We start from the raw sequence: 20795 nt of genomic DNA on the forward strand, positions 1-20795 counted from the left end.
CCTTTCCACTCAACTTCGTGCTCTCTATAAAGTGGCAAAATCCCAATTATCGAGCCCTAGATTTCTCACCGCTCAGAGTCGGTCTAGTCTTTCTAATATCGCAGACAATTTTCCCGAGAAACAAACGCCAAGTAAGACTGTGATAGAGAGCAACTCCGAGAAAGTCCGGGATAACTGAAACCTAAGATGACGGACTACGAAGGAAGGTACGAAGGGAACGGAGAGGACGCTGACAACTATGGCGATGGGGGTTCCTCTCCCCAACCTCGTGCTACCAACCATGGCGGTCCCGACGATTACAGCGATTCCAAATCTCAGGTACACCAAGAGTTGCAAAACCATGCGATTACTGACTTCTTATTTTCTTCTGATTACATAAAATTAAGATCGCTGCGAAGGGGCTCCGTTTATGAGGGTGTTTTAGGGTTTATGTTGGGTTAGCTGGACTGGTTAGGGTTCTTTGCGTAAATTTAATGGTGTTGGTTGTGTCTGTATGTGTGTGATCTGCTCGTTTTCTGCTATGAATCTGGGGCTTTTAGTTTTTAGTTTTTTTTATTTATATTTTATGGAAATACTCCTTTGGATAGTGAATATTGGGGTTTTCTAGGATTACGCATGATAGTGTATTCCGTTGTACCTTAGATATCCAATCTTAGAAAAGCTTGTTGATATTTACTAGCACTTGAACTTCCGGTTTATTTTTGTAAAGGATAATAGACTCCTTAACTTACTTCTGATAAAATATTTATTTCAATATCTTTCTGAAAATGGTGTATATTACCTTCGTTTCATCAGTTATTTTAAGGTACAGTTATCTGATGGTCTCTTTTGCAGCATGGCTCTCGTGACTATGAGAGAGAATCTTCAAAGAGTAGAGAAAAGGAAAGAGAAAAGGGGCGTGATAAGGAGAAGGACAGGGACAGAGATCGGGAGAGGGAGAGGGACAGAGATAGAGATAGGGGGAGAAGCAAGGACAAAGATAGGGAAAGGGACAGGGACAGAGATAGGAATAGGGATAGGGACCGAGATAGAGAAAGAGAAAGGTCTCGAGACAGGGATCGTGATCGTCATCATAGGGACCGCCACAGGGATCGCGAGAGAAGTGAGCGGAGGAGAGATAAGGACGATGATGATGATGATCACTACCGTGTCCGGGACTCTGATAGGTATGAATTTTTTTTTAGCTAGTTATTCACTTGTAAAATGAATGTTCTGTTGTGTACTGTCAACTGAGTTCGATGCAATTTGGAATTTTTTATATTGATAGTAACTAGTGTGTTAATTAATCAGGGGAAGCTTCTCCTTTTTTTAAATTTCTTTATTCTAGAAACAAATCCTATGAATTATTGCTGTCTTATTTCTATTATTATTATTATTATTATTATTATTATTATTATTATTATTTATGAATTGATTTTACAGGCGGAGGGATTATGAAAGAGACAGGGAGGATAGGCATAGACGCAAGTCTCGGTCTCGTTCGAGGGGTAGATCTGAGCACAAATCCAGATCGAGGTCACGTTCTCGTTCACGCTCAAAAAGGTAGTTATTTGAGAGATTAGTATGTGAATGTGGATAAAAAAATGCGTTTGAATCACTTTAAGGGCTCCTAACTCCTGTAGCAAATCCTATATTTGGAATAAACACTTGGTTGACATGAGTTATTTTCATTCAATTTTTTTGCTTTACTTAGGTTTCCTTATCGACCAAATTATTGTTAGTCATTTTTGTTTGCTTGTCCTCTTTATTCATACTATTTGACAATGTAGGATCTAGCTGCATGGATTTAATTAGGAAAAGGAACTTTGATGGCGTACATAAATATCCATTATCCGTAGTGGTTTAAATTTATAGGTCATGATCAAATTTGTACAAATAGTTTTTGGCGTAATTTTTAAATATTGTGCTCCTTGGAGTATGTTTTGATTAGTGTTATCTTTCCAGATGTATGGGGTTTTCAAAATTTGTTCTGTATGTGTTGTGGTTTATCATTTATTTACTAAATCTTTCATGTATTCGTTTCCCTTTTCTATGAGTTCCATATGTATTATCCAGATGTGTGGTCTACAGAACCATTTTATGTAGTGAAGTAGAGACCTATCAAGTTGTATGGGTTCTGTATTAGAGATTTCTTGTATTAGTTTCATGTAGTTTATGTATGGGATAAGATGGAAAATTTGGCAGATTTTATTTTTCTATCTTATTCGTTTCCCTTTTCTTTTAGTTCTGTATGTATTATCCAGATGTATGGTCTACATAAACCATTTTATGTAGTGAAGTAGAGAACTATCAAGTTATATGAATTCTGTAGTAGAGATTTCTTGTATTAGTTTCATGTAGTTTATGTCTGGGATAAGACGGAAAATTTTGCAGGTTTTATTTTTCTCTTTGGTTGCGATCATTACTTTTTTTAAGTAATTCACAGAATGTAGGTTTTAGTCTCAGGGTTTTAAGTTGTCACTTGTATATTATATTTGTTCTTGGTATCCTGACATTAACTCTTGCAGCAAAAGGATTAGCGGTTTTGACATGGCGCCTCCTGCTTCTGCAATGTTAGCTGGTGCTGCCGTTGCTGCAGCAGGTACATTTTCACTCCTAGACGTAGGATTGTTATATTTTGTTAACTGCCTTTTTTCTTTGTTGGACTAGTGTGGAAAGTTCGTATCCAATTGATGGTGTTACTTTGGTAAGCTATATTTTGTTCCTTCACTTGTGCATATAGCCTTTATAAATCTGCGGTCTGTGGACGGGTTATGATTTTTTATTGTTTACTTGGTGAAATAATTCTGGGACTGAGAGATCTTTCTGGTTTTTTCTTGTGTTTGGTGTTTTTGTTTGTTTGTTTCTATGTCTTGTCCTTTGTTGTAAGAAGGCAATGTTGGGCTACTTGCCCCACTGTGATGACAATGGGTGTGAGCCGACTTCTGTAGCTTTTATGTACAAGGAGGAATCAATGCACCGGTTTGATGGATCTTGTTCGTCTTCAACCGGCAACTATTGCCTTTTTTTGGTAGTCTTACAAATATTTCCTCCAGAACTTGTAAATGATGTATTTCTTTCATCTCCTTTTGATAGACTATATAAAACTGAAGGTTAGGATATCCTTAATCCAATGAATTTTCATGGAAAATTAAGTGGCAGAGGAGTCATTTGGTATTTACATTCAATCAGTCCTAGAAGTTAAATTTGATCTGATGACTGAAATGCGATCTAATTTTTTTTGCAGGGCAAATTCCTGGGACTAGTCCGACCATTCCTGGGATGTTCCCGAACATGTTCCCTTTAGCGACTGGCCAGGTATCTCTCTCTTCTCTCTTGCTTGCTTTCTTTCGCTGCCTTCATCCTCCCTCCCCTAGTCCCTCCCACCATCCCTTCTAACATATTGTGACCCACACATGTTAGCATGCTTGATCTTCACTAATATTATGTCTTTTTGTGTGCTTGCAGCAGTTTGGATCTCTTCCAGTTATGCCTGTACAGGCAATGACTCAACAGGTTGGCATGATTGATAATTTTTTTTTTCTTCGATGCATTACTACATCCCACGCTCCCCTATATGTAGCATGTGCTGACATTAATTGTTCTTTATTTATAATCAGGCTACTAGGCATGCCCGACGGGTGTACGTCGGAGGGCTTCCTCCTACAGCAAACGAACAGGTTTACTCACTTCTTTTAACCCTTTATTATTTGTGCTCTTCTACTTATGGTTAGTAAAGTTACATTGTTATATTCTTTGACATTGTTCAGATAAATATCTATTTTTCTTCAATGAGTACTTTCATGAATTTTGTTTTTGTTAAATTAGTCATGCTACAAAAAGAATAAAGAAATATGGTTTTACTCCAAATGTACAATGTGTCTTAATGTGCCATCGTCTGCAGTCGGTTGCTACATTTTTCAGCCAAGTTATGGCTGCAATTGGAGGGAATACAGCTGCCCCAGGTATACTGATGTTTGCACTCAAATCTGTACATAATCAAGTGTGCTTGCCTAAAGATGATTACCTAATTGTTTTCCTATTTGTTTCATGCAGGAGATGCTGTTGTCAATGTTTACATTAACCACGAAAAGAAATTCGCTTTTGTTGAGATGAGATCGGTTGAAGAGGCCAGCAATGCAATGGCTCTGGATGGAATTATTTTTGAGGTATTCTAAACTTCTTTGTGTTTAGATCAGCATAGGATTGTCATTTGTGGCGCATTGACATTTTGTAAAGCAGATTGCATGGTATTGACACTTTGTGAAGCATATTGCATGGTATTGACTTTTCCCCTTCTTTATTTGGGTAATTAATACAGGGAGCCCCTGTAAAGGTGAGGAGACCTAGTGACTACAACCCATCTCTTGCTGCAACACTTGGTCCAAGCCAGCCAAGTCCCAATCTGAACCTGGCTGCTGTTGGGCTTACACCGGGTTCTGCTGGTGGGCTAGAGGGTCCTGACCGCATATTTGTGGGTGGGCTACCCTATTACTTCACAGAAGCACAGATCAAGGAGTTGCTGGAATCCTTTGGACCCCTTCGTGGTTTTGATTTAGTTAAAGACAGGGAAACGGGAAACTCAAAAGGCTATGCTTTTTGTGTTTATCAAGATCTTTCAGTTACAGACATAGCTTGTGCTGCACTTAACGGTATTAAAATGGGTGACAAGACACTCACAGTTAGGCGTGCTAACCAAGGTGCCAACCAGCCTAAACCAGAGCAAGAGAGTGTTTTGTTGCATGCACAGCAGCAAATTGCTTTGCAGGTAGAGTCAAATTGGTTTTTCCTTTAGAAAATTGTGTTATGGACAGGTCACTCCTGCTGAAGGAGTCCGTATTCTTCAGTTAATGATATTATGGTGAAAAGGTGTTTTTTATGTTGAAAAAATGATGTTTACTTTAGAATTGTCCATGTTATCCTAGTAAATAATGCATATATAATACAAGTAGTTGTAGACTTTATAAAATAGTGTATCCCTGATAAATATATGATGTAGTTTGAAAACTATCTTTTTCATAATTTATCTATATATTTCATATTATCCTTCTACTGAATTTTTAATCTTTTCGTTTTTGGGTGAGAATGTTTTATGTAATGTGGGATATATTTGCTAACATGCAGTGTTTAAATGAACGTGCTTATATACTTTCCTCAATAATACTTTCATCTTCTTAATATTGATTCTGATCTGAACTCTACTTAAGTTTTGGTTTAACATCTTGAGGTGTTTGTTTCATTTGCAGAGGTTCATGTTGTTGCAACCACCTAGTTCTGTCGCCACCAAGGTTGTATGTTTAACTCAAGTAGTAACTGCAGATGAGCTTAGGGATGATGATGAGTATGAAGATATTTTGGAAGACATGAGGCTGGAAGGCGGAAAGTTTGGTAAATTACCATCACTCTAGTGTTAATTTCATGATTTCTTTTCTTTCTTTTAATTATCCTACAAAGTTTATTGTGGTATTGATTTTCTTTTTCTTTTTTTTTTTGTCGCCATCTTTCTGTTTTACAGCCTTTTTTGTAGTCACACATTCTGCTATAAAGATTCAGGCCTAACATTCAGACAGAAGCCTCCCTAACCTTCTAACTGAATTCACCTAAGATTTGTTTTGTTGTCTATTTATAAGATCTATTTGTTTTTCACTGATCTGCAGGACCGTTAGTGAATGTCATCATCCCACGTCCAAGACCAGATGGTGAACCGTTACCCGGAGTTGGGAAGGTTGGTCTGAATTCTAGTTATTAATACATTTAAGTTTGAAAAATCTGATTGACAGGATAATGTCTTCTACTTGCTGAAAACAATCTTCAATTTACAGGTGTTTTTAGAGTATGCAGATGTTGACGGTTCTACGAAAGCCCGCACTGGGTTGAATGGCAGGAAGTTTGGTGGTAATCAGGTGGTAGCAGTGTTTTACCCGGAAGACAAGTTTGCCCAGGGCGATTACGAGGGCTAGTTGTTTGTCCAAATATACAATTAACTGAATTGTTTCTTAATTAGAACTTTGAGTTTGCTATTTCCTTAATGTTCCACATTTAGTGGTATCTTGTAGCCTAGTATGTAAACTAGGATGATTGTTCCTTTTTTAATTTCTTTTTTTCGTTGAAAATTACAATTGTGTACTTTTCCAGTTAGTGCGAGAAGTGAAAATATGAACTTAAATATGAGTTATGGTCTTTCTGTGGTTGAATACATTTTAGCTTTTCATAAGCATAACAATGTATTTTTCATTTTTCGCATAAACTAAACACTTAGAGCCATTTCTCAACCTAAAAAATATCACCTTGAGCCATTACCTTTTTGGCCTCATCCCAAACCTTGTGCTGGCACACCAAGAACTAATTGGTGAGCTAAACATTTCAAATTGAGCTTCAGGCTCGAGATAACACAACGTGATAAACAATTGATAAGCTGATTTAATTTACAATTTTATTCAAATTATGTCATTTCCAATCTTTAATTACTCAACATCATTGAGCAATTATATGATCGGGCCTAATAAATTTGGAAAGAACAGAAAGGGATTACCCATAGCACAGAACATTAAATTTCACCGAAGTGTCCTTTTTTCCTTTGAGTTGAAGAACTATTTTTTAAAATAAAAAATATATATTCCTGGGTAAAGGGTTTCCTGATACGGAAAATCCCGGGAAATGGTTTCCTATATTTATGCTCCGCTCTCTGACCCCAAAAAAAAAAAAAAAAAAAAAGTTTGCACACAAAACCAACTCCTAAAACCCTAAAATTTCAGAAGCAAGCAACAAGTCTTTCCCCCAAAACCCCGAAACAGCAAAACCCTAAAAATGTCATCTTCAATTCCTCTCCGCCATCTCCGCCAGCTCTCCACCACCGCTAAATCTTCAATCTCCATCTCACAAGCGAAGTCCAAGCTCCGAACAGAGTACGACCCTGACAAAGCCCTAGAGATTTACTCCTCTGTCTCCGAACACTACTCGACTCCTACCTCCTCTCGCTATGCTCAGGACCTCACCGTTCGTCGCCTCGCCAAGTCTCATCGCTTCGCTGACATCGAAAAATTAATTGAATCTCACAAAAATGACCCAAAAATCACCCAAGAGCCTTTCTTGTGCACCCTCATCCGATCGTACGGCCGTTCCGGCATGTTCGACCACGCAATGAGGACCTTTGATCAAATGGACCAGCTGGGTACTCCGAGATCTTCACTATCCTTCAATGCTCTGTTGACTGCGTGCACCAATTCGAAACAGTTTGAAAAAGTCCCCCAGCTGTTCGATGAAATTCCCAACAAGCATGGTGTCTCCCCCGATAAAGTGTCGTATGGTATATTAATCAAGTCGTATTGCGCGGCTGATAAGCCCGAGAAGGCGATTGAGACTCTGAGGTTGATGGAGGAGAAGGGTATTGAGATAACTGCAGTGACGTTCACCACAATATTTAATGCTCTGTATAAGAAAGGCAATGGCGAAGAGGCTGAGAACTTGTGGAATGAGATGGTGAAGAAGGGTATTGAGGTTGATGCTGCCGCTTATAATGTTAAGATTATGTATGTCCATGGCGGGAACCCGGACAATGTGAAAGCCTTGATCGAAGAAATGGCGAATGCCGGGCTGAAACCCGACACTATTAGTTACAATTACTTGATGACTTGTTATTGCAGGAATGAGATGATGGAAGAAGCTGTCAAGGTTTATGAGGGGTTGGAGGGAAATGCTTGTAATCCGAATGCTGCAACTTTTAGGACTCTGATATTTTATCTGTGTAGTAGTGAGGATTATGATAAGGCGTATAAGATTTTCAAGAGGAGTGTGGAGGTGCATAAGATCCCCGACTTTAATACGATGAGACATTTGGTTGAAGGATTGGTGAAGAAGAAGAAGATGAAGGAGGCCAAGGGATTGATACGCACAATTAAGAAGAAGTTCCCTCCTAATCTTTTGGTTGCCTGGAAGAAAGTGGAAGAGGGTCTTGGTTTGGCTTCTTCTGATAGGAATGCTTCTTCGGTCCCTGATAACGACGAGGCTAAGGAGGCTACAGCATAGTTATTGGCGGGATTCTTGTTGGTCTTGTGCTGAATGTGTTGATTACTTCATCTGCGGCTGCCCGAGTTGATCTGGTGAAACCGTGAGCAAGGATGCCAATTTTCCGAGGAAGCAAGTTTGAAGCTTTTGGAAATTATAATGCTGTAAAAGCTTCAATTTTGATTTTTATGTTAGTTTTCTGCTCTGTTTTCTGCTATTTGGTTGAATCTGTTCACCTATTGTAGTGCTAGTAAAAATTACTTGGCTCATCTGGCATTTAGTAAGATTTCAGAGCCCTTGTTCAAGCCGTCTTTTATCCAGATATGGAAGCAGGCGTATTTTATTACTTTGCATCCTGCTTATGCCATAGCCAGTATGAAGATTCCGTTCACATCCTGCTGAGTGTTAATACTCTGTAATGTTTTATTTTCCTTTTATAACTTTTGATTAACAAAACTGGTTGAAAGTTGTCCTGCCACCAGAGTGAGTTTAACGGCTCTGAAGAAATGTTCATATTACAATTCGAACCAGAGTGAGTTTAACAGTTTAAGTAATACAGTTCTCTGTCAAGGACCCACAAAACTATTTTGGCTCAGAATCAGAACCAAAAATTTATTTGGAGTTCCCAGATTGTATAGAATAGAGGAGGTCACTGGGTTACTGTTACAGAGGAGGTAGTCCCAGGATTGCATATGAGAGTCGTTCGATTGTAAATGAGAGAGCCATTGGATTGCAGGAGAGTGTCAAGCAGTGAAGATAGCTACTCAGTCAAAGCTATTTTGTTATACACCAAAGAGCAAAAGAAAAAACTCAAAATCACTGTCGGCAATAAAATGTATAACTAGACATACGACATTTGCTAATTTCTTTTTGAAAATAGAGTAATAAGGAAAGTTTTTCAGGCCCAACCCTACCGAGTGAAACAAAGATGCCACAGCTTAGGCTGGATATCTTGAAGTTCAGGTTCTCTTTCCTTTCTTGTACTTGCAGTTCTAGTTTAATGCTCCTTCCGTTCAGTTCTACTTTCGGTTCAAGTAGTTGATTTTGTTTGCTTTCAGATTTCTGAAGATTTATCATTGGAGTTGTTTGTTCAGCTGGCCCTCTTAGTGTGCCTCAGTTGAAGATCAAAGCCTGCCTTGCAGGTTTTGCTGGTTGCATACCTGTGTTAAACTCCTAATGAAAATATATGAATTTGAGTCAGAAACCTTCACCAAGGATACGATTTTTTTGAAATCTGTAATGAGAAAGATTCTAATTATGGAATCAATAATGGTCCTTTTCTTAAGTTACTCTAGCTCCCTTTTCCTTGTTAAAGTTTTCTACTTCTAACTCTATTTTGTATTTGACTGCTAAACAGGAAATCAAGGTGCTTAATATGATCAAACTTTATGGGAAGCCAATATGTGTAAATAAGGTACTGAACTGTTTTTCTTGCCTAGCTATCATTTTCTGGGTCTGTACATCTGTCATCTTGTTTACATAGACAGGTACCAATCATAGAATTGCACTTAATTTTTGTTTTTTGAGGGTTAGGCATTCTGTTCCGTCTCTACCAACTGCATATCATATATGTTCTGTAGTGTTGATAGATTGTGTGAAAGAGTTTTCAAGTATCTAAACTAGGGAGGGTTCTACTTATAAGTAAAAGCGGAACTTCTGCTACGCCTTGTTATGAGTTCCATGCTATCACTCCTGGAAATTGGAAATTATATTTGTTTTGGTTTTGAAGCCAAAGTCAAAAGGGTATTATTTTAGTTGCAATACACATATAACTTCTGGCATTTGCTCATTGTTGTAATGCTTGCTGAAATGGTGGCTATTTTACATGAAATTGATTTAGAATTTGAATTTCTTGCACTGCAGTTTTACATTGCAAAGTAGCCCAAAACTTATTTTTCTCTGTAGTTTCTTCTGTTGAGTGACAAGAAGGGACTAAATAGGTAGGCTGGGCTAGAACTTAGAACTAAACAAGCCAGATAGATAAAGATCACGGGCACCGTGATTCAGACTCAGTAGACCACAGGGTTGGGATCTTTGATTTGATCCTCTAAAAAAGTGTGCCTCAAACTCAATCCCAAAGGCAAATAGTAGGTAGAAACAAAGATAAGAATCCAAGGGTGGAGGACACAGGGGTTATTGCTGCAACTGTGACTGGCTAATGACAAAGATTTTCTGATGAAACATAGACATAATGAGCACGCTGCAAGGCTAAGCTCTAAGCCTCTAAAGCTAAGATTGATAGATAGATAGAAAGATGGATACACACAGAAGAGACGCAAGTACATGTGAACCAGAAAGATCTGATCAACTGAGCTCATGCGCTAAAAGAAGCTCTGCTACTTACTTGGGGTAAATAAAACTCATAGGGACATGTGCTGCTGATTTCAATTTTGAGCCAGCTATATAATTTCTCAGGTGGATGAATAATCTCTGATACCGTGTGTGTGTGCTCTCCACACTGAAACTTTACCATTTCCAGAAAAGATTCATTCTCTTCAGCCAAGAAAGAGAGAGAAAATTAAATGACAGCCTAATCAGCCATTTACTATTAACAGTATGAGTGAAGTGTTACTTTTTACTGCAGTGCTGGGTCACAACAACCAGGAGAAAGAGAGAGAGAGAGAGAGAGAGAGTAGTGGGGCGGGATTGAAGAAGAGCACCACCTGACTGATGATGATGACTTGTGAGGAGGACTGAGTTGGAGGGTGGGTCATCAATTCGTCATGTCGTCATGGATCCGATTCCATTTCTCTACTTATTACGTTACGTGGTGTGTACGTAATAATAACAAAGGGCGAGGGCAATTTTCTTTCTTACTTTCTTTCCATTTGTGCGTAAAAGAGAAAGGTGAAAGGAATAGAAACAAATGGCAGACCCCACCAAAAGAAACAACGAAATAATAGAAAGAGGGGCAAGCAAATTGCATATCGGATCCAATAGTGAATTTTAGTTTTTCTTGTATAAGGGATGTGTTAGCTTTTAGCAACTCGAGAAGATTTTGGTAATGTACATGCAATGGCACAATCAAATCAAACAAGGTCGCTACGTCCGATAAACAATTACAATCCTTTTTAACGGTACAAGTTGTGCTAACAACATTTGTTAGTTATTGATACGTTGTGAGACTCAATTACATCAACAGTCAACGATTTCATTATTTATGTGCACGTGAACGATTGTTCGTAAGTTGTATTAGTACCAAATAAAATTATCAAATATTCCTACAACAAGATACGACATCATATTGACTTTCATGGACTAGAGTTGGATGGTAGGCATGTGCACCACAGAACTGAGCGTGCAAAGCGGAGAAGATTAGAGCTTTTTATTGATGTTTCTTCCAAGTTGCAAGCTACAACATCATTTCAGTCCATGAGAAGGCAGAAGGCAGAAGACTGGCTTTTTAATCATTGGTCGGTCCAAATGCTTAATTGGTCCTTAATAACATCATTGATTAAAGTTGTACATCCCAATATTTTCAATTGATTGTGTTCTTGTGTTGTGTCCGCATGATACTCTCAGGCTCCCTGTCAAAGGAGCTACCATATCATGTCATGTCGACCAAAAGTGCATACTCGTTTATCAGCTCTTGCACCTTTCACTACCTCCCAACTTTTGCTTTTTAATCAGGCACCATTCAGTAATGTGTTAGAAAATTAATTTTTATTGTTTTTATAGGACATTTTCTATTGAGGGTACGATAGGATACTAAATTCGCATATACTACACGAATGCTAATACTCGAACACAAATCCTTACATAAGGGAGTAAAGAAGAATCATTACACGGTTCTTTGACAACCCCCATAATTTAAGCTGTAAAGAAGAATCACACCCTGTATATCAAACGGACTCCGAGCTGTTCCCGAAGAGATGGAGCAATTGTTTGCCAAGAGTTAGCGAATCGTTGGAGCCCCATTTGAATTGTTCAAGTGTTATAAAATGCGGATAAATGCACGATCTCTTTGAGTAATCTCATCTTGCATTGCGTTTGGATGCCAAGTACTTCCATTAACTGATCATCCATCTTTCTACGTAGAATAACAACATGCACCACAACAAATTAATGAAAATTAGCCACCACCATTATCATCTTAACTAGAAACCTTTAAAACTAACCCATACTATTTCATATGATCTCTTGCAACGCATATATTACATAAAAACCCTCAAACTGAAAAATAATTAAAGTGATCATCTAGTTCGTGTTTTATTTTCATTCGTTTGAGAGCTAGCTAGCTAGGTTTTAAAGAGCTCTAGAAACTCTTGCTCCAGATGATGATCTTGCACTACCAGAAGCGCAACAGAACAGAGCCTCCCAAATCTCGGCGAAAGCTTCAACGATGACCCCATGGTGCTCCCTCGAGTTCAGAGACAAGAAACAATGGAGCAACTGCTCCAACTCTCTCTCGTCGAACATCTGCTTCTCCAAAATCATCTCCATCATCGACCTCTTGAAGTCCTCGTACGGATCCTCCGACTTCTTCACCACCGCGAAACTCTCCCTCACCTTCCCCTCCACCGTGCACGGTATCAGCCTCTGAAACACCGACAGCCTAGCTGGCGCCGCCGTTTCCATCTCTGCCGATGACCTTCTCGAGACGCTGCGTTTCGCGGCGCTGCTGCCACGCTTCTTTTTCTTTTTCCGGCGAGGAAGTGGCGGGGATGAGTCGGTGGAGAAGCTTCTGGAAGATCTGGTGGAGACGAGGGTTTCGGTTTCTTCTTCGTCCAAGCCGCCGCCGCCTTCGCTACTGAAAATTCCGGTTTCGAAGGAGGACGTGCTGATCCTGATGCGACTTGTCGTTGTTTTCTTCTTTTTGTTTTTGACTCGTCGTTTTTGATTCGTTTTCTTGTTCTGCTCCGAGACGGAGGAGGGAGGAGGCGAAACGGTGTCGTCTACGTCGGAGGAGGCGGAGGCGGAGGAAGTGTAGATTTTGTTGCGTGGGTTAATGTCGTAGACCTTGGCGACCACGTGCCACTTATCCTCTCTTTCCCACTCGAACTTATGATGATGGTCAGGCGGCGATCTGGTGCGGTCGTCGTCGGAGAGTGTTGGTCTGGATCTGATGCCACAGAATAACACGTGGCGTTTGATGGAGGAGTGGTGATGGATTTTGGACGGTAGAGGTGGTGGTAGTGGGGTGGTGGCTGGGAAGTTCACGTGGTTGACTAAGGGGGGTGGTCGGGAGAGAAATGAAGGGACAGGATTTGAGGGGAGAGTGGAGGGGTCTTTTGAACGGCAAGATTGGAAGGAGGGGATCACTCGGGAGATTCGGAACTTGAAACGTTTCGCCATGAAGGATGGACGTTTCTTAAGAAACAAGCTCTCTGTGTATGTATGTATGGGAGACTAACTTGGCAGGAAGCAGGAAGCAGGAAGGAGCAGTGTGATAAAATTGACATGCAAACTGTTTGTGTATGAGAAGTGGTGGGGCTTAAATAGAAAGTTGTGTGCACCACTTCTCTCTAGTTCCACCCATTTTCCACTGTTCTGTTTATAACAATATAGTCTTTTACTTTTTAATGTCACTCATATAATGTCGTTTATTTTCTCGTATTCAATGTTATAATACGACACGATGTTTAAGAAATGTTCGTTTATCAGACAATCTGATCATACTATTAAATTAGAATTATAATAACATTGATTAGTTTGATTTTATTTACGATGTGTGGTATAAATATGCAGGGTAATAAGATATGCACTGGTTAATAATTGGTAACACACTTTTCGAGAGTATTGTGGATTGAAATTACTTTGAATCCATATACAAAAGAGAATCTATTGTTGGATTATTATTTTTTGGGGTTGTGGGTATATGAGCAGGCTAGCCTGTTTCGCTGTGGACTGGTGAGCTGCTGCCATTTCTTCCTTGAATTATTTTTGGGGGGAAGATATACGAAAGCCAAAGGAGCCGACTTCCAAGAGAGTAAGACACACCTGAAATTGGGAGACTATATATATATATATATATATATATATATATATATCTAGGCACATGTTATGTATAGTACCTAGCAGTATCCAGGCCGTACGCTGATGGATTCTTGGCAGGTGATCATAGATTCATATATTACAAAATGCTGAAATATTAACTTGAATTCATTAATTATTATAATATTATTCTGTATAATACATTCTCTTCGGTGAGAAAAGTCAATAGAGTCATGACGAAGTTGATATCTTAAAATTTGATTTGCATCTCCTGCAGGGCTTCTACACTATGTTGTAGGGTAGGGGAGCCAATTTCTTTTTTGGTGAAATAGGGGGGGAGCCAATTTCCACCAGGCCCCTACCCGCCACAGTCAAAGCAAGCAGATGCAATTTGACAACATGTGTTCCAATGATTTGGAATTTTTATCCTGAGGATCTGAGTTAGGGCATGGTCCAATTTAATTATGTTGGATGAACGTAGAATAGCGAAGATTAACTAATATGGTTTGTTCGGAATTGTATTTTGAAAGGGTCAAAGAGTGTTGATAATAATTTTTGTCAAATATGTGCTTTTTAATCATGAAAGCGTATTTGGACGATCCAAATAAGTCCGTTATTTAGTTTGATATCCTGTAATAAAACCATTATGCCTTGCCCAATACATGCGTTTCGGCAAAGTTTCTGGACCACAACCTCATCTCATGCTGGGGTTTATGACTTAACCATTGGAGATGGCCTAAGAAGATAGCCGAGGAGCCAGTACAACATTGGAGATGACATGACCTAATAAAAGAAAACAGATAGCCGATGATGAGGAGCCAGCAGACAAGAGTTTCAAATTTGTAAGCAGCGCTGTGTAAAAAAATCCAACCTCATAGCCTAGCTAGGCCCCAGCACTGCAGCATCTGTCTCAGAACTCATGATAGTGGTAATAATCGTTGCTGGATTGGTGGATAAATAGTCAAAAAAGATAGTAAAAAAAGTAAGTCTTGTCCCCTCCAAGCTCCTATTCCAGCACTGAAATTGCATTTACGCAAACGTTTCCAAAGCTTGCAAATAAAGAAGCCAAGCTTCTTTTTGTGCTTGAGAGATTCAATTGCAGAGACTGTGAACTCAAAGAAAAGTCAAACAGAAGAAGAGGCATTTCTAATTTATCAAACACGTGGTGTGGGATAAGATATCCAAGGAAACAAAATCATCTTTGCATGCAAGTGTCTCCTTTTTTCTTTTTCTCTGTCCTTTTGGACATGCTCTTTGGCAAAGTTAATGCCTCTGTCTATACATAAAATCTCAGATGTTCCCCTACCCCAGCATGGGGCGCTCTGCGCTCTCTGAGCAGCACAGTCGTGACTCTGTGGAGCTCGTTTGCACAGTTAATAATATCACTTTTTTGTTCAGGTTGCTTTGCTTGTATTGTTTTTTTTCTTTTTTGTCTTTCTAAATTTTGAAATTTTACTATTTGGGTATTCTCTTCTCAATTGTATGCCAGGCCATTTTTGTTGAGAAGTGTTGCCCTTTGGCCATATCTCAACTCTACTTATTGGGTAAGAGTATTTGTTCATGCACCCAAGGTCATAGGTTTGATTTATTTCATCCTAGATATTATTTGTATTTATACAAAACGAACATCGGAATATGGGAGAAATTATAGAATATTACAGTAGTACGGTCATGTGGTACATCTTGTACACATATTATAATATGGGTGGACGACAAAGTTTATTTCATTTTCTTTTAGGGAATAGAATATTCACTTATATTATAACACATGTATAAAATATACAGCATGACGTACTACCGTAGTATTCTATAATCTCTAGAAACATGGAAGATAAGGACAAAAAAATAACAAATAACAAAATATGGAAGGTGAAGTGGTGTTTGGTAAAGTTTGCAACTTTCCTGGTTTCATCATCAGTCAGATATTTATATCATACCTTAACAACTTATCTTCCACTTGCATATAATTTAATCGGCTAAACAAATACAATGCCTTCCAATATTAAAGGGGTACGAATCAAAATAACAATTGACCCACCATTGTTTTTCTTTCGTTTTCTTTTTATATTATATAAAAAGGTAAGAACTTGCCCATTGTTCGAACAAGAAGACAGTCGAGCATATGCTTGATGTTAGTTCTCTTGTCGTATTGGCTGCTAAAACTTAGGAGAACATCTTTTGTCACTCTTTGACGAGTGTTATGTATGTTCGTCATCCCTAAATCTAAAATCGTCGGGTTTCCCTTTTGCTGTGATATTTTTTTATTTTTTTATAACAACTTATGTAATTAAAACAGATAAGATGACAGATAACGCAAGTTGCCATGTCATATGCCACATATTTTAATATCTAAAAGTTAATAAACAAGTTAGTGGCCGTAACATTATTGATTTAATTATATCTCTACGTTTCATAAGAAAACATATTTGATAGTAACGTAATAAAACAGAAGTGTAGCTGGCTTTGGCCTAAGTAGAAACCATATACTGAAAAGCTCAGAAAGGATATTTGTCAATTTCACCGCCCACCCACTTCTCTATAGTGCAATATTATTGTATGACATAAGTGAAAGCGATTCTAATTTGCCATGTCACTATCGACTGGACATCAAAAGGCACTTTTGCCAAATCTTCCAGGCACCCCTTCTGTTGTGCACTTAACCTGGCAGTGGCACGACCATATAAAAAATCAAATCAAATCAAATTTGAACCATAAATACCAACTTATTCGATCCCACCAAGAGTTTTAATCCAAATTTAAACCATCGTTTTTGGTCAATGGCACATCAAGCGGGTGAATTTGGCCGAATATGCAGGTCGGATTTCATGCTTGACCAAAACAAATAATTTGGACAAGGACTGAAATCATCCTTTCAATTAGATCAACCCTTTTTCCTTTGAGTTTCTGAGACTTTATGGTTATTTTGAAAATATAATTACCAGTTTAATTCAAGACCGCGTTTTGTGTTAAGGAAAGGTTACCCATTTCCCACATTTTATTTTGCAATATTGTTTTTACTGTTAGAAAATCTCTTTGGCAACTAGACATTGTTTATTGCATGAACTCCCAAGTTTAGCGCTCTTATGTTCCTATATAAACCCCATCTGTTTACCCTAATGACACATATATTTTCTCTTCTCTTCTGCCCTTTTCTAAATTTCGCTTGAGCGTTTGAATCTTTCGTGTAGTGTTCTTGAGTTCTTTTGAACATTCCTCAATCCTTGAGACTTGTTTTTAACTCTTTGAAGTCCCAAGATTTTCATCCAAAGGATAGAGATCAAGTTGTTTCTCGATACACGTCTTGTTGTATCTTGTTACACCCAGTTCTATATATGCCTCAATCTTGTTGTTTATTATTTTATTTTTAAAAATGAATGATTCTCAGTGAAAAAGAGGTGTTATAACAGAGAGACAATATTGGCGAGGGGGAGCTTGTGCGACATACAGACGCTTCAAGTTAAAATGGAGCCTGAGAAACACACAGATATGGTCGAGAAGAAGGCCTCAATGGAGGTGGAGGGTAGCGGAGAAGCCCCGGAAAAGATCAACAAGATTGCTTTACTTTGTGCTGTGGTTGGCTCAATTATATCCATTATATTTGGCTATGGTAGGCTTTCTCTCTCTTGACAGGATAATACTTGTTCATTTTACTTTCAATTTGCTAAGGTTTGTGGTTTAATATATAGATCAATGTAGGTTCTAAACAATATAGTTTTCCATGAATTACATTTTTAACTAACATGGTAATGAAAATGAAATCGAACTGTGAACACAGATACTGGTGTGATGAGTGGAGCCATGATCTTCATCAAAGAAGATCTCAAAATCAACGATGTCGAAGTCGAAGTACTAGCCGGAATTCTCAACATTTGTGCTCTAGTGGGATCTCTAGCAGCTGGAAGAACCTCTGATTATATCGGTCGGCGTTACACTATTGTTGTAGCCTCCATAATTTTCTTAATTGGGTCAATTCTAATGGGGTATGGTCCAAACTATCCTGTGCTGATGACTGGAAGATGCATTGCTGGCTTAGGTGTAGGCTTTGCACTTATGATTGCGCCAGTTTACTCTGCAGAAATTTCATCTCCAGCAACCAGAGGCCGTCTAACCGCTCTGCCAGAGCTTTGCATAAGTCTTGGCATCTTACTTGGTTACGTTTCAAATTATGTTTTCGGAAAACTGTCATTGACACTTGGATGGAGACTGATGCTAGGCATTGCTGGAGTTCCTTCAATTGTTTTGGCATTTGGGATTGTCAAAATGCCAGAGTCGCCAAGGTGGTTGGTGATGCAGGGCAGGCTAGCAGAAGCCAAGAAAATTTTGTATCTAATTTCTAACACCAAAGAAGAAGCTGAGGCTCGTTTTTGTGATATCTTGGTTGCTGCTGGAATTGATGAAAATTGTAAGGAAGACGTAATTGAGGTTCCCAAAAGCAGCAAGGGTGAAGGGGTTTGGAAAGAACTACTTTTGAGGCCAACTCCGCCCGTCCGTCGGATTCTAATCGCAGCCATCGGAATCCATTTCTTTGAGCATGCCACAGGGATAGAAGCTGTTGTGTTATATAGTCCAAGAATTTTCAAGAAAGCTGGGGTTAGAAGCAAAGACAAGTTGTTGCTTGCCACAGTTGGGGTTGGTGTTACAAAGACTTTGTTCATATTGGTAGCCACATTTTTGCTTGACAAAGCTGGCAGGAGGCGCTTATTGTTGACAAGCACTGGTGGCATGATTGTGGCTCTAACAGGATTAGGGTTTTGCTTGACAATGGTAGAGCACGCCAAAGAGCAGCTTACTTGGGCACTAAGCTTGAGCATTGTGTCAGTTTATGTGTTTGTGGTTTTTTTCTCAATTGGGCTTGGGCCCATAACTTGGGTTTACAGCAGTGAGATTTTCCCTTTGAAATTGAGGGCACAGGGAACAAGTATTGGGGTGGCTGTGAACAGACTTACGAATGCTACTATTTCTATGAGTTTCCTTTCAATTTATAAGGCAATTACCATTGGAGGGGCCTTCTTTATGTTTGCAGGCATGGCTATCTTGGCCTGGATCTTTTTCTATTTCTGCTTGCCGGAGACCAAGGGGAGATCATTGGAAGAGATGGAAATGGTTTTCAGCAAAAGCAAAGATACTAATAAGTCTAGAAATGGTATTGTATGAATGCAATCAAGAATTTATGTACTCTAAGTCAGCGGGGTATAACTTAGTTGGTTGAACTTTTTCACCTCCACCCATGTGGGCAGAGGTTGGAAACCCCAAGGCACCTAATAAATATTGGTGTAAACCCCTCTCCCGCTATGCACCCAATAAATATTGGTGTAAACTCCTCTCCCGCTATTGCTTGTACTCCAAAAAAAAAAAGAAAAAAAAAAAGAGGTTATTAATGCACTCTTTGTTTTATCTAAAACCTTAAATTATGTGGTGATTACAAGCTTTGCTCATATAGTAAACAGATTACAAACCTTGCTTATCTAGTAGAAGAGTACAAGCCGAAATCTCAAATAGTAGTAATTTACAATAAATTTATAGATGCACAAAATTTCTAAAACAATAATGCTTAAAAATTGATTGTGCTATCAAGAAAGAATCAAGAAGATGATGTTGCTTGGCTGGTGGCCAATCCTCTATGTACATATGGGACTTGATTTTTTTGGGGACAACTCTTCAAACAATACAAATTATTATTATTATTATTTTTTAATCAATACAACTTTTGGAATAACCCTTCAAATTAACCTACGGGTAAGGTTTAAAGAGCCATATGCTGGAAGATGCTCTTACACATACGTAAGGAAAAAGTTGCTAATTAAGATGAGACAAAATATAAATCTATGCTCGATCCTGTGGGTTCCATGAGAGTTGTAAAAACTTATAAGCTGCCTTTTCTTACTTCTCATATATCATCCTTGGTATTATAAATACAGCGATGCATGTGGTTTTGCTAAACTTGTTGAAGAAATGAAATATAACGCTCAGATTAGATAAGGGAATGACCAATTCTATGCTTTAATCAGAAACCATGTAAAGCTCAGATTAATCAAAACTTCAAAAGTCACAAGAAAAATATAAAACATAAATAAAAAAGTGAACAACACAAAAACACAAAAGTCCTAGTGTCCATACAACTTTAGTTGCTGATGGGGATCGGGGTTTGGACACAGATCACCAATCACATACACGAGCACCGAAATTTAGGGTTAGTGCAAACTCACATATATCGTAGCAAATTCATGCCACAAATAAACTATTTTATTAATCATCAACATATATTCCCTACAACTATTACATTATAGCCTTATTTATAGGCTTGACAAGACTTTGGCACCAAGGCTACTTGGCCCAAAAGTAAACTAATTAATTATAAAATCACACATTAATAATAAAAGATATCCTAAAACTACCTAAATAAAAAAATAACAATATATCATGAAATAAATAATTAAACGGTAAATATCTATCTTGATCCTCTCCTATGCTCCTGCATCAGTTGCAGCAATTGGCATCCATTTCTTTGCTCATGCCACGGGCATAGAACCAGTCGTGTTGTATAGAATGTTGAACGATGACGGTACGGTCACTAGAGGCGAGCTCTTTGTTTCTTGCATACTGGGATTGTTACCATTAACCTCATAATCAAAAAAATTATATGCAACTTGGTAGCCACATGTTTGGTTGACAGAATTGGTAGGAGGCAGCCCTTGTTGACAAGCATTGGGGGTATTTTTGTAACCTTATCAGCATTCGGCTTAGGTTTAACCAGAGCACTATGAGAAGGATTTAGCACCTTTAGGAAGGTGGCTCAGTACTCATATGTGGCTTTCTTCTCACTTGGGATAGGGCCTATAACTTGGGTTTATAGCACTGAGATTTTCCCTTTGAAGTTT

The 20795-nt window shown here is 38.6% G+C and overlaps 4 protein-coding genes across 8 annotated transcripts; 3 read left to right on the plus strand and 1 right to left on the minus strand.

Moving 5' to 3' along the window:
* LOC18769046 (splicing factor U2af large subunit A) lies at positions 28 to 6193 on the plus strand. 5 transcript variants are annotated; one of them, XM_007203702.2, is made up of 13 exons: positions 28 to 318; positions 835 to 1166; positions 1423 to 1542; positions 2508 to 2581; positions 3227 to 3297; positions 3448 to 3495; positions 3600 to 3659; positions 3884 to 3944; positions 4036 to 4148; positions 4301 to 4747; positions 5226 to 5367; positions 5637 to 5704; positions 5802 to 6142. In XM_007203702.2, exons 1-13 carry the CDS (start codon positions 187 to 189, stop codon positions 5937 to 5939), a joined length of 1806 nt encoding a protein of 601 aa, XP_007203764.1. In that variant the 5' UTR covers positions 28 to 186; the 3' UTR covers positions 5940 to 6142. The 5 variants fall into 5 exon arrangements, 4 of the variants coding, with proteins under 4 accessions (XP_007203764.1, XP_020423198.1, XP_020423200.1 ...); XR_002272402.1 differs by having other exon boundaries at positions 34 to 318; positions 5495 to 5704; positions 5802 to 6141; XM_020567609.1 differs by having other exon boundaries at positions 59 to 318; positions 3451 to 3495; positions 5802 to 6193.
* On the plus strand, positions 6359 to 8390 carry LOC18770795 (pentatricopeptide repeat-containing protein At4g36680, mitochondrial). The gene has a single exon (XM_007202308.2). The coding sequence runs from the start codon at positions 6787 to 6789 to the stop codon at positions 8002 to 8004; it is 1218 nt and encodes a 405-aa protein (XP_007202370.2). The 5' UTR covers positions 6359 to 6786; the 3' UTR covers positions 8005 to 8390.
* LOC18769830 (transcription repressor OFP7) lies at positions 12090 to 13456 on the minus strand. Its single transcript, XM_007202776.2, has one exon. It carries the CDS (start codon positions 13276 to 13278, stop codon positions 12229 to 12231), a length of 1050 nt encoding a protein of 349 aa, XP_007202838.1. The 5' UTR covers positions 13279 to 13456; the 3' UTR covers positions 12090 to 12228.
* LOC18769871 (probable polyol transporter 6) lies at positions 17058 to 19400 on the plus strand. Its single transcript, XM_007203860.2, has 2 exons — positions 17058 to 17524; positions 17693 to 19400. Exons 1-2 carry the CDS (start codon positions 17380 to 17382, stop codon positions 19069 to 19071), a joined length of 1524 nt encoding a protein of 507 aa, XP_007203922.1. The 5' UTR covers positions 17058 to 17379; the 3' UTR covers positions 19072 to 19400.

The sequence above is a fragment of the Prunus persica genome, chromosome G7 (genome assembly GCF_000346465.2).
Source record: "Prunus persica cultivar Lovell chromosome G7, Prunus_persica_NCBIv2, whole genome shotgun sequence".
Lineage (NCBI taxonomy): Eukaryota > Viridiplantae > Streptophyta > Magnoliopsida > Rosales > Rosaceae > Prunus > Prunus persica.